The sequence below is a fragment of the Enhydra lutris genome, unplaced genomic scaffold (genome assembly GCF_002288905.1).
Source record: "Enhydra lutris kenyoni isolate GAN:26980312 unplaced genomic scaffold, ASM228890v2 scaffoldscaffold6, whole genome shotgun sequence".
In the NCBI taxonomy this organism is placed as follows: domain Eukaryota; kingdom Metazoa; phylum Chordata; class Mammalia; order Carnivora; family Mustelidae; genus Enhydra; species Enhydra lutris.
In genome coordinates this window covers 33538102-33551738 of record NW_019154090.1, presented here as the reverse complement: position 1 = coordinate 33551738, position 13637 = coordinate 33538102, and the positions used below count along the sequence as shown (strand labels likewise).

Below are 13637 nucleotides of genomic sequence, written 5' to 3'. Positions count from 1 at the left end.
TAGCAAAATCACGCAGAGAATCACCCTAAACTTCACCCACAGACCCTTAGTCCCATTATCAGAAACTATGGGCCCTCATTGACCACAATCCTAACTCCACAGTGATTCTATGTTTTTATGCTGTTACAAAAGAACACATATGAATAAAAACATGCACTTCTAAAATTAATCACTATTATAGTCAACAAGGAAAAATAACAATGTTCCAGAGGGACTATCCAAGACCTGCGTAAGGGAAAAGGAGAGCCAAAGATGGCAAATATATACATTGCAGGAAAAACAGCTGTGTAAAGGGTGGAAAAGAATTCTAAGGGTCACACAGAAAAGCAGATGTGATCGCATCAAACATGGGCAATGCAGCCCTAACTATGCCAACAAAAAATAAAAACAAAACAGTAAAGGATGCTATGGTATTCGCTTAGGGTCAGTAAGGTCAGACTTCTACATGCATCAGCATTGATGGGAATTTCCTTCCACAGGTCTATCCAGTCTGAAATGTCCCCCCAAACAAAGGAAAGCAAAGGAGGTCTGTTACCAGGTCCAGAAGAGAAGATGCAAAACAGTGGCGAGAAGCCCCATTTCAATATTTGCATTTTACCGACAGGTATAAAAATCTCTCTTAACACAATACAGTGTTCCCGAAAAGTTGGAAACATATTTCCTCAGATACCACACAGGTTACTTCAGACACTGTAGTCCAGATTCAAACAAGAGCCCAGATTCCCAGTCATCCACGGTGCTGTGGTCTAGGGGAGCATCAGCTGAGGAAAGGGACCATTTTAGTAAGATAGAGCTCTCACAGATAGAAAGGGGCATCTCACTGTGGTTTGAGCTTGCATTTCCCTACGACTAATGATGTTGAACAACTTCTCATGTGTTTACTGGCCTTGTGTGTGTGTGTGTGCGCACACACATGCATTAGCCCAGTATTTATTAAAATCAGTTAAGATTTAAATCAGTGGTTTCATTTCATCAGTGGTTCTGAACTGGGGCAACTTTGCAATGTCCAGAGATAACTTGGTTTGTCACACTGGGGCTTCTGCTACTGACATCTAGTGGGTAGAGGCTAGGGAGGGTCCAAAACATACTACAATGCACAGGCCAGCTCCTTACAACAGAGAATTACCTAACCCCAAATGTCAATAGCACTGAGTTCGGAACACGGCTTTAATGGTTTCCCATCGACGTTATGATAAAACCTTGCAGTGGCCTCAGCAGGCCGCTTGCCATCCTGCCAGCATTACCGAACCACAAGCTCCCCACCTGCTTATTCTGCTCTGTCCTTCAAAGGACTTCCAACCTTTGATCCTTGGAATGCCCCCATGTGCTATTCCACTGGCCTGTCACACTCCCCCCACCTCTTGATGGCCTGACGAAGTCCCACTTAGAACCCAGGTCTTTCCATAAATAGACTGCCTCCAGGGGACCCCTCCACATTTCTTATCCTCACATGTACTACTTCTTCTTCTTCTTTTTTTTTAAGATTTTATTTATTTATTGGACAGAGAGAGAGAGAGAGAGAGATCACAAGTACGCAGAGAGGCAGGCGGAGAGGGAGGAGGAAGCAGGCTCCCTGCCAAGCAGAGAGCCCGATGCGGGGCTCGATCTCAGGACCCTGAGATCATGACCTGAGCCGAAGGCAGAGGCTTAACCCACTGAGCCACCCAGGTGCCCCCTCACATGTACTTCTGTACCTTTCTCTGTAGCACTTACACCGCTACAATGAAACAATTCTATTCCTATTTCTTTGACATTTATCTCCTCCAATAGAATACAAACTCCCTGAGGGCAGGGACCAAACCATTTATAATCACAACTCCACCCCACTAAAAATGTTTAGTAGTTTAGTAGACTAAAAATGTCTACTGTAAAAGAAGCATCAACACATCCTGTCATTATGAATACTGCATGGGTGGACAGAAAGCTACAACAGGAAAAGAGGCAAGGAAGCAAAGATAGGTCTGGTAAGGATGGGTTGGGTTTGATGCCCAGCAGGTTGCCAGGAGCCTTGGCAAGAGAAAATCTCAAAGCAATGATAAGGACAGAACAAGGCTTTGGAGGATTGAGGAGTGGCTGGGATGTCAGGAAAGGGGGATGGTGGGTATAAGCAACACTTCCGTCATGGCAGGAAAATGATGGAGGGGGCAGTAAGTACATGAGGAAAGCTGGAGAACATTGTGCTGAATTCTACCTTGGGATTTTAATGACGAAAAGGCATATTGGTATGTTCTTGGAGGAGTTTTGGAGGAGAGAAAATTTTCACAGAAACTATCAAAGTGAGGTAATAATAAAGTCAGGATCCAGAGAAACCAGGAAACATGGGATCCAGAACCCAGAGAGGTATGCTTTCCCAGGGCCCAGAGGTAAGGTGGGAGAATGTAGGTGGCCCCAGTAATTAAATGAGGAGTGGGGAAGGAAGGAAGTCTTTGTGGATCATTAGCATAATAAAGGGAATGTATTCAAAACCATCAGTCTTTTGTTCTGTCACTCCCAACATGTCTGAATTTCTTTAAGGATAATTTTCACAGCAATACCGGGGTAGTTGTGTGAGCATCTTTTTCAGAAAACAGAAGCCTCTGGTAACATTCAGAATATGGGACGCAAATACATTGAGCATCATAATTTTCAACCAATATTAAATTACAATTGAGTACACCCTCAACCTTAAGCCATATTTATACCTTACAGGAAATCAGTTCTGTAAGAGCTGTCAGCTCGGTATTGACAATAAACATTTTGCTTCTCCAACTCTCATCCAGAAACCCTATCTAAAAAAGCCACAGAGTCCCTTAGGACTCTGGGAGATTTCAGATAGAATGGAAGGACGTTAGGTAGGGTTTTCCAACTGACGCCTCGGGCAGTGTATCATGAAGGTCTCTTCAGAATAGGCCTACCACCCTCCAGGTCTGCCTCCCCAGTGTGAACCCACTGCAGACACACACCAGACACTTCCTTCATTCCACAGACATTTCCTCAACACCTACCCAGTGTCAAGTATATGCTCTGTCCTAGGGAAAGAAAGAAGGTAAATAACATAAAGCTGTAGTCCTCCAGGTGCCCTGGCCCAATTAAAACACAGACCAGGTCTGTCCATTTCCTTGTATCCACCTTCCTGCACCAGTAATCTGGATCTGGCCTCTCGACTGACACTACCTCGAATTCAAGCCACTCTGTGTCCTGCTTGGGGTCATCGTCTACATTTCCTTCATGCCGACCAAAGTTTCCAAGATCAACAATTTCCATAAGAAGCCACAGGACCCCTCTTAATGGGAAACCAACAAAGACAACATTTTGCAACGATGTTGAGAAGAGAAAAACATGGAGAAGCACATATAATGAGTCTTGCTAGACACAGAAGTATCACTTAGTAGTCACTGAAAAAAAAATGACCTTTGTTTTAACACCATTACTGAATATCGACATATACCATGTGTCTATACTGAACGAGAGATACAGAACATTTGCAGAGTGCAGTACATACTGGCCTCTGTGCCTCAAAGTCGCAGTGAAGCTTTCCTATGTTCCCATGTAACGCGATGTAGACAAAAGTGGATTTTGCATATACACCATAAAAATATAAATATAAAAATATTTAATAAATATTATAAATATAAATATAGATATATTTATATTTATATAAATTTATATAAATAAATTATATTTATATATAAATAAATTTATATAAATAATTATATAAAAATAAATCATATTTATATATAAATAAATTTATATAAATATATAAGTATGTGTATAAATAAATATAAAATATAAATAAATAAATATAAATATAAATAAATAAAAATAAATATAAAAAACAAAAATATAAAATATAGTTTTTGTAAATATAAAAATAATACTAGCCAAAAGATGTTAAGTTTGTAGGGATCTAAACCCCATTTGTATGAATCCTAAAATGTGGTAGATTCTTTGGAGAGGTCAAGTTATCTTTTTCAACCAGTATTGATCTGGATTCTATTGAAAGTCTTACTACTGAAAGGATTCTGTTTGGAGATAGCATGGTAGCCTGGAAAGAGCCCAGAACGTAACCAGACTTAATTTTAAATTTAGCTAACCAGTTGTATGTCCTTGGGCAAGTCACAACTCATTAGCCTCAGTTTGCTTCTATGTAAAATGGGAATAACGCTTGCCCTTTTCCTACCACTCAAGATGGTCCTGAGGACTGAAGGGAGAGAATGAAAATAAATAACAGTGCTTTATAACTAAAAGTGCCTGTTATTAGGACTCACTCTTGAGGTATTGAACTCCAAAGGCAGCATTTTGGCAAAACTCCATGTTACTTAAATGTGATATTGAAGGAGAAAACTACATGGGACGGACATGGTGATCACACTTAAGGACTGAAAATCATGAAGTCCTAGAACCATAAAAGGCCTATCGGGCAGGGTTTAGTGAAGAAAACAGAAATCTCTCTGGAAATTTTGAATATAAAAGGATTTAATTACAGGTTATTAAGCATTTGACAAAATCACAAGGATTGGTGACTCAGGAGTCAGGCTGCGCATCCCCAAAGGACCCCAGAACACCACAGCACTGACCCTTGAGGACAGCCATTGCCTCCAGAACATTCGGAAGAGGTAAGGAATCCAGAAGGAACTCCTCGAGTCAAGACCACACCAGCTTAGCTGAAGACAATGGAAGAGTCATCTGAGGAGAGTCAGCACCCTCTTGCCGTTGCCTCTTTACACCCAGGGTCCCACTGACGAACAGTTAGAGAAGGTAATGCGTCTTCCTGCAACTCTCACGCATCTATGGAAACCAGACCAAGAAGGCAGCAAGGTGGCCTCTCTCACACCTCCGCCCTCCACATCTCCTGTGAGTACATCTCATTCTATTGGAACTTAATTTACAGCCAGAATATTAGAGGCCTCTAGAGAGGCTGATGAATGTAGCTTTAGATTTCCAGACTTTGCATTTTGTTTTGTTTTGTTTTTTTAATATTTTATTTATTTATTTGACACAGAGAGAGAGATCACAAGTAGGCAGAGCAGCAGGCAGAGAGAAAGGGGTAAGCATGCTCCCTGCTGAGCAGAGAGCCTGATGTGGGACAGGATCCCAGAACCCTGAGATCATGACCTGAGCTGAAGGCAGAGGCTTAACCCACTGAGCCACCCAAGCACTCCTGGACTCTGCATTTTGAAAAGTCCCACAAAGAGGATGTGAAAATTGGTGCTACGTGAGACTCAACCATACCTGAGACAGGACACCTGAGAAAAGCTTCATGCTTCGTGTCCTTCCTTTTTTTTTTTTTTTTTTTTTTTTACATCTATTAGCCTACTGGCTGCTTTGTTCTGTGGTCTTCCATCTCTTTTTTTTTTTTTTAATTTATTTATTTGACAGATAGAGATCACAAGTAGGCAGAGAGGCAGGCAGAGATAGAGAGAGGAGGAAGCAGACTCCCTGCTGAGCAGAGAGCCTGATGCGGGGCTCGATCCCAGGACCCTGAGATCATGACCTGAGCCGAAGGCAGAGGCTTTAACCCGCTGAGCCAGCCAGGCGCCCCGTTCTTCCATCTCTTTTTGAGTTCATATGGCCTCTTCTATAAAATGAATCAAATTAACTTTCTCTTACCTAACTTATAAACAAGCTCCCAAGAAAATCTGATTTTTTAACACCAAAATAATCTCTTAATCTTTTAGGTATCAATGTTATAGACTGATACCCCTCACCATGACGGGTTCAGGGAAAATGGTTTTCTTTGCTAATAATCCATTTTCCCTGAACCTGCTCTTAAAACTTTAATGCAATAAAAAGAAACAAAACATAAAGCAAATATCATGAACTAAAAGAGCCCCTGAAATGAAAAACAGATGTGGGATGCTTTTGTTCTGTTTAAATACTGAATATTCTTTCTTCTTTTACATAATAGTCTCTTTTCTCATTTATGACAATTAAGGTTCTTGATAAATGTACAGATTTAGCCAGCAGCAATTAAGACACAGACCCAAGCATTTTTTCAGGATGCCAATTAAAGGTAAAATTTCCAAAAATTGAAATTAACCTGTGAAAAAGATAATAAAATCAAATAATAGAACTTAAAGCGATCAGAGGGGAACAAGAACTCTTAAAGAATCTAGCCCTTTTTACATGATATTTCAGTTAGCCTGTTACAGAAATTGATGGCTTCCTTAAAATCTCATGTGTAACTGAGCTCAGGGATATGTCTCCAGTCCCCTTCCCGACTCATACACAGGAGCATCAGACATGGCATAGATGGGGAAAGGGAAGAATTATGAAATCTGCCTGAGCAGATGGAATTTACGACATGATTTGAAAAGCTGCATGAACCTAACATCAGCTTGGGTAACAGGAGAGCCAACATTTTCAGTCACCAAGGATGTGTTATTTAGGTGAGACCCATAGCATTGTCAACAATTCACAATCAATCCCATTCCATTTTCAGCTGGAACTCCTTGTTCATGATAACATGAACCAATCCTGATAAAGCAACATTTAACCACGGGTTACCAAGTTCGACGTAAAAAAGGAAAATGTTCCTGTTCCATTTAAACATCATCGCAGGTAAATATAATTTGAAGCTATTTGTTGATAGGCTGAACTTTAAAGGGAAGTATTCAAGATATGCTAATAGCCAGAGCAAATCATTCTCATGCACCACAGGTAGGAATATCAAAGTCAGGCAAGATAAGAGAGAAAATCTAGAAGAGAGAAAGTGATCCCACAAACAGCACTCTGCTGGTCTGCTTTCCTGTGCCAATGATAGCCTGCAGGCAATACATTTCCTTGCTAAATGACTAGTTTTCTTTAACTGTTTCCTCCTTTGGGGCATTTACACCTGCTTCTCTTCCCAGGCTTTACCTTAGGACCGATAAGGACCTAATCCAGTGCCATCTAAACAGAAGGTAAGTCACTTTTGTTGTTATTGTTCAACAGGGTTTATTCAGCAGTTATAAAAATATGCTTTTGGCTGAAGAGGGTTTGTTTTGTTTTCACTGCAAATTTTGAAAATGGGGTTTTTTTTTAGATCAAAAAACAGGCAAAGCCAATCTACGGTTTTAAGCCAGGATGACTGTCAGCCCTGGAAAGAGGTGTAGGGACATGAAGGGAGCACCTGGGGCCGGCAGTGCTGTTCTTGATCTGGGGCTGCTTACCAGAGGTGTTCGGTTTGTGAAAACGAATCCAGGGGGACATAAGATCTTTTGCTTTTACGGCATGCATGTTACGCTCTGATAAAAAGCTTAAAATAGCTTTATTTGACTAGTTTTTGGAAAAGTTAATACTTTCACACTTGAAGTAATTACTATCAATGAGAAATCCACAAAAGCTCTTTGGACATCAAAAATGGACATATCTGGGCCTATTTGAGTGGGCTTTTAGAGGGCACCTGCCAGTTTTCCAGTCTAAAATCTGCCTCTCACTCCATGGGGGCTCCCATCCGGATCCACCACCTACCAGCCAGAGCTGTTTCTTCCCTGTTTCCCATAACCTTTCCAAAGCGAGCACTGTTGAATGCCCATCTCATGAACTCTTCCCCTCTGCTCCCTCATGAATCTTGTCTGGGTCATCCATCATTCTGCTGCCATCCTTTTGGAAACTGTAACTGTGGATTTTACATAATGCAAGTATTCTAACTAAGCTTTTGTGTATGATGCTGGGTAGTACACCACACATTGCCCATTACCTGTTTTAACTGCAGAGATTTTGTTTGTGGGGGGAGCGGTGGTGGACAGGGAGGAGGGTGCTACTTGCTTCAAATCCATGGGGCATTAGTGAAAATACAAAACTTTGAGCTTCCTCAGCTTTCTCCTCAAACAACTTAGCCAGTCACAATTACAGCTTTTGAGTTAGACTGTGCTTGTAAGACAGAAAGTACAGAGATTATTTTTATATAGATCTTAAATATATATATATTCTTATTAAATTACAAGAGTTTTGTGTAATTGTTTCTTCCTTCCATATAACATATGTATATATTAAGAATTTAAGTATAAATAAAACTTTTGGATGTTTTTTAAACTGATTTGCTTTTAAAAAAATGAAAATAAACAGCTTGCTTTAAAGAAAATGTGTCTATATAAAAATGCTTTTTATATAGATTCACTTTCTCTGAAACACCTCAATTTTTTTAAAAAGGATAAAAATCTGATTTTTTTCTTTTTCAAATTATAAAATATGAAAATCAAAGCACACATTAAAGGGAACAGAAGGGGGCGCCTGGGTGGCTCAGTCGGTTTGGCCTCTGCCTTCAGCTCAGGTCATGATCTCAGGGTCCTGGAATCGAGCCCCACATTGGGCCCTCCTGCTCAGCAGAGAGCCTGCTTCCCCTCTCCCTCTGCCTGCTTCTCTGCCTACTTGTGCTCTCTCTGTGTGTCAAATAAAGAAATAAAATCTTTAAAAAAGTAAATAAATAAAAATAAAGGGAACAAAAGGAAGGTCTGGATCTTCCCACTGATAGAATAAAAGAGTCATCTAACATACACAGCCACTATGACAAAATTCATGGCCCTCTACCTACTGGAGGGATGATGATTTTTAAAACTGGGTTTTATTAAAGGTTTCCTTAATGTGTGTGCCAGGCACTACACAAAACATGGCCATGTGCCTCCCCTCATTTAACCTTAACAGCTGTAGCGTGCAGCAGGCAATATTACAATCCTCACATCACAGATGAGGACTCTGCGGCTGAGGTGCATTAAGTAACTTACAGTGAGATTGGAATGTGGATGGTGAGAATAGAGAGAAAGAAAGAACAAACAAATGAGAAGCCTTCCATGCCCTAGAGGTTGTGGAACAAGGAGACAGGGTCCTGGGAGCTTACACAGGGCAAATCAGGGGCTGGGAGGGCCTACTGTATGGTTTCTAGTCTTCCTCTTTTCCTTTCCAACACAGAGCAACGCCAAACACCAGGAGAGAGGGGGGCCAGACTCACAATCTCTCCAGCTCCGTAACTCCAACGCAGAAGGGAACCCCCCTCCACTGTCCATCTCACCAAAATTCTCCCACAACGTCCACAGCCTGTTACACCCACCTCCCTGACAGGGGCTCAGAATATACAAATGCAAAATAAAAGCAAGGATAAAGTTGCATCCTTTGATATCCTTGGTAAAACAGGTAACCAAGATAGGTCAGTCCCGGATATGCTGATCAAGTTCTGGAGGACAAGGTTTGCCCTTGATGTTCTGACTGCATACGCTCTTACTACTTGTGCAAACACTGAAATAATTCTATTTGCCTCACAGACCCTGGGGACCCTCAGCTTTCCTGTGATCAGGCCAAAGAAAGACCAGTGCTTGGTCCTGGTGCAAGAGGGTGTTCTCCAGGATCCTGCTCCCACTCCACCGCCCACCTACTGTCTGTCGTGACTGGTTAGTACCTATGTCAAAGTTTTTGACCACTGCTCTCGGAGCACCCACAGCCACGATGCTGGCAGATAGCCAACACATTATAAAGGGCAGTGCACCTGCTAGGGGACATCTTCCATTCCACATGGTGGTCAGAAAAACAGGATGGGTGATTATGGTGTTTTAACCACTCAAGGGACAAGAGATAATCTCTCCACAATTCCAAATAGCCCCATACTCATCATTTGCACATGTATTATTATGCTTTCTAATGGGCTATTGAGAATCGGTTTTATGAGTTTGCCCATCTTTCTTCTTAAGGAAAGCAGAAAGCAGGGTTCTACAGTGTTTAAGGGAGAGCAGATATTTAAGAGATTTTAAAATTATTTCCAGCATTTATTTTTCCTCTAGACAAGCAGCTGGGGGACGCACCACCCTTGGGGCGGGGGCGGGGGGGAGTAGGGCAGCGGGGATTTCCCAAAGTCAGAGCCCAAAGGAAAAAGTACAGCAGTCTCCCCTACTCAAAGACACACTAGACGGCCTCTCAAAAATCTTCTAGCTTCTTTCCCTTCTTAACAGTCCCACTAGAAGCAGGCGACAAGGCTGCAAATTTTTCACTGCATAGAGGAAATTCAAAAGACACGTATGAATGGGAGTTAAGCCAGCCTAGGCATCAGAGACACTTCATAAAATATGCCATAAAATCTAAAAAATTGTTCATGATTTTGTCATTGAGGTCCTTCTACCTCCTAGATGGAAAGATGACAACTGGATGAATTTCTCAACAAGCAAACATAGAGATTAAATTAAAATCACAAACTATCAAAAATTGACACAAGCTGACAAGATCACAGGAGCTTGCTATCATATGCTTTAAGTTACTTCACAGACCTTATCTCTGTGGTTTCAATGTGTGGTTCCCCCAGACGGCCAGCCTCAGTGGCTCTCAAGATCCTATGGGCCAAGAGGGTTTGCAGAAATGCAGAGTCTCAGGCCCCACCTCAGACCTTTCTGAATCAGAAACTGAGGGTGGGACCCAGCCATCTGAGTGTTACCAAGCCCCCTCTGATGTTTCTTTCTGAGGCATGCCCAAGTGTGAAATGTGCTACTTTATCCTACTGGCTACTCCCAACCACTATATGTAAAATAGGTTAAAAAAAAAAAAAAAAAGAAGAAGAAGAAGATGCATTCTCAAAGTCTTGCACAAGTGGCAGCAAGGATTCAGAAAATTTAGGTGATTAATCTAAAATCACACAGCTGACTGGCAAGAGAACTAGCTGGTAAACTCAAGCCTTTGGACTGAAGATCTAGTTCTCTTTTGTCTTCATCACACACTATCACTAAGATTCAATACAATGAGCCAGGTCACGTAAACTGGCTTGATTTTGGAAGGGCAAATATGAACCAGAATCCATGTTCAGTTGTGAACTTAAGCCACCTGTATCCACCTGAGGAGAATACGGGGGGACCTCAGAAACTCTGGTCTCCTCTTGATTCACAGATCATCATGGAGATAGAGAGCCAAGGAACTTGTAGGAGAGTTCAACATACTCCAGACAACTTGACTCCTGGGTGCAGTCTAGGTTCTCCTCTGTAGAAGATCTGAGGTTCCTGTTCCTTAGTGCCTATGTCCTTCCTGTAGGGTTTCCCAGGAAACTCACTGTTGCAATGCTCAGAGGGAGTGGCTCTCACCTTCTTCAAGCGGTGTCTCACCACTGGCCTCTCCCTTACTCTCACTGCATTACTCCTCATCTCTATATGATCCGTGTTCTCGGTCATTTTCTGTCTCCTCCCCCTATCATGTAAGGTCTGTAACGCAGAGACTCTGTCTACATTTGTCACCACCCCATGAGCTAGGATAGGGCCTGGCATTAGCAGGTAGGGAAAAAAATACCCATGCCATGAATGCATATAATAAAAACCATCTACTGGGATGTATCAAAATGCATTCCACAGAAAAGCCTCATTTTCAAAGTGGACGCTGCCTATCTTCTTCCCAATAAGACATTCTGGACCATTGTTTAAAATCATCTCTGTGGGGGCGCCTGGGTGGCTCAGGAGGTTAAGCCTCTGCCTTCGGCTCAAGTCATGATCTCAGGGTCCTGGGATCAAGCCCCGCATCGGGTTCTTTGCTCAGCAGGGAGCCTGGTTCCCCCCTTTCTCTGCCTGCCTCTCTGCCTACTTGTGATCTCTCTGTCTGTCAAATAAATAAATAAAATCTTAAGAAAAAAATCATCTCTGTGAATAAATCCAAAGCTTATGGTGAAATACCCTTTTAAATCCTGTAAACTCTCTCGTGCGCCTTTCTTGCCCTTACCCTCTTGCTCATCGCATTGGCTCTCTGGTAGAGACTTCTAGATGGGCAGGACGGTTTTGTTGCTGAACTGCATTTTCTTTTTCACTGTTGTTTTTCCTTCACACAAGCAAAGCATTTAATCTGTGTCTGAACTTATTGTTTAGATTCTATTTCATTTACAAAAACATCCGGTTGTTGCAGTGGGACGGAAGAAGAGAAATGTCCTCAGTAAAAGGATGTATGTTTGCATCCTAGCCTACAGCATTTAATAATTGGCATTAGCTTTCAAGGAAGCTGTGGCTCATACTCCAAGTTCCGTTTGCTCTTCCAACTGGACAAAATATAGACACAGACTCACTCAGCTAAGTAATTGGATTCACTACCTGGAATATTTAAATTGTTTTCAGACACTGGAAAATGGCTTAAGAAGATTAAAGAAAAATACCCTGGAGGATAACAGGCTATAATTTACTAGGTGGAAAATCTTTTCAGCAAGAACACCTTATTCTCCTATAATTCCTCCTGTTTAAGAGATGTCTTCGTCATTTGGACCTAAATTTCTCTAGATCCTGACAGCTCAGGTTGACCCCCGTGGGTTGTTCTTATCAAATCTTTTGAATGACACCCAGGACATATAAATTGATACGATAATGTCCTCCATCCGAAGATACCCATGTTTTCAGTAAGATTATTAATATAAGTGTTTGAAGGCGATGGGGGGGTGTCACTTGAAGTTCTGGGGTCCGGGGCTCATGTGAAACCCTGGAGATCCGGGTCTGGGCTAAGCTCTGTCCCACTTGGCAAAAGACGTACATAAATGGTGGGGGAAAGCTTTGCCAGGTCTGTTCCAAGCTGAAGATTCCAGCCAGCTCAATTCCCAAAAAAAAACTAGCCCTCCCCATTTGCCCACAGGCCCACTGAGCACTCCTAGACCCCTCAGTGCTCCCCTTTCTGCCCTCTAGTCCTCCTCAGCTGTGTCCTCACTGGCCCTTCTCAAGGCCCCCTCACTCCCGAGCCAGGCGCTGAAGTTTGGCACCAGCGACCACCTGTCGGCTGGACCGCTGGTTCTCCGCCGCGTGAGCTCCCATAAGAGCGCCAAGAGGGTCTGTAGTCACTGAACAGTTTCGGACTTCGAGGCCGTACCTTCTTGAGAAGGGGCAAAAGAGGTAATGCGGGGGGTGCGTCTGCGGGCGGAGAGGGGCGCGCCTTGGTCACACCCCAGCGCTCTCCAGCTGGTCCCAACTTCACACTTTCCAAACTCTCAGGACCGTCGCCTGACAAAGCCTGTCCCTCCTGCTCCACTGGCCCCAAAGACAGAAGACCCTCTGGGGGCGCCTACCAGACCCGGCCAGGAGGCAACTCCTGAACCCGTGGAGTCCAGGAGCGCGCGCGAAGCCGCTGCTCTCTGCCAGCCTCCTCGGCAGCGGCCACCCCGCGCGCCCGGAGGCCGCCCGGGCCGGATCCCGAGCGCCCATTGCATAACGCGCCCCTCGCCCCACCCCCACGCAAACCGCCCCGCGGCCGGCCCCGTGCCCCCGCCCCGCCGGCACCCCCAGTCCGCAGCCCCCGACTTACATCATCCCACTTGACGAATTTGATGCCCTTCTTGAGGCTGTCGGACACGCACACGGGCTTGAGTTGCAAAGCGTGCACTCCGGGCTGAGCCCCGGCCATCTGGGCTCATCGGGGCTCCGGGGGACCCGGGCGAGCGCGGCAGCGACGGGGCTCGGGGCGCGGGCTCCTTTCTCGGCTCGCGAGGCGCTCGACTCCGCTCCCCCGCCGGCCTCCCCCGGCCTCCCGGCCTCCGCACCTCCTCCGGCGCGGCTCAGCAGGCGGGGCGCGCGGGGGCCAAGCGCCGGGCCATGCCCCGGGCGGGACGCGGGGTCGGGCACCCGCGGTGGCTGCGGAGCCTCGGAGAGCGAAGGGAAGCCGAGCCGGGCTGCCGAGGCTGCCAGCTACCGCCGGGTACTGCTCCTCCTCCGCCGCCGCCTCGAAGCGTACCATTCAGCACATCCTCTATA

General features: G+C 44.2%; 1 protein-coding gene across 1 annotated transcript in view; it reads right to left on the bottom strand.

Moving 5' to 3' along the window:
* The window catches only part of LOC111141432 (phospholipase C beta 1), a 671787-nt gene extending 658441 nt beyond the window's left edge, over positions 1–13346 (bottom strand). The window contains exon 1 of the mRNA XM_022493977.1: positions 13192–13346. Within this exon, the coding sequence (XP_022349685.1) occupies positions 13192–13290 (99 nt within the window). The 5' untranslated portion in view covers positions 13291–13346. The remainder of the gene's footprint in view (positions 1–13191) is intronic.
* Between the last annotated feature and the right edge of the window lie 291 nt (positions 13347–13637).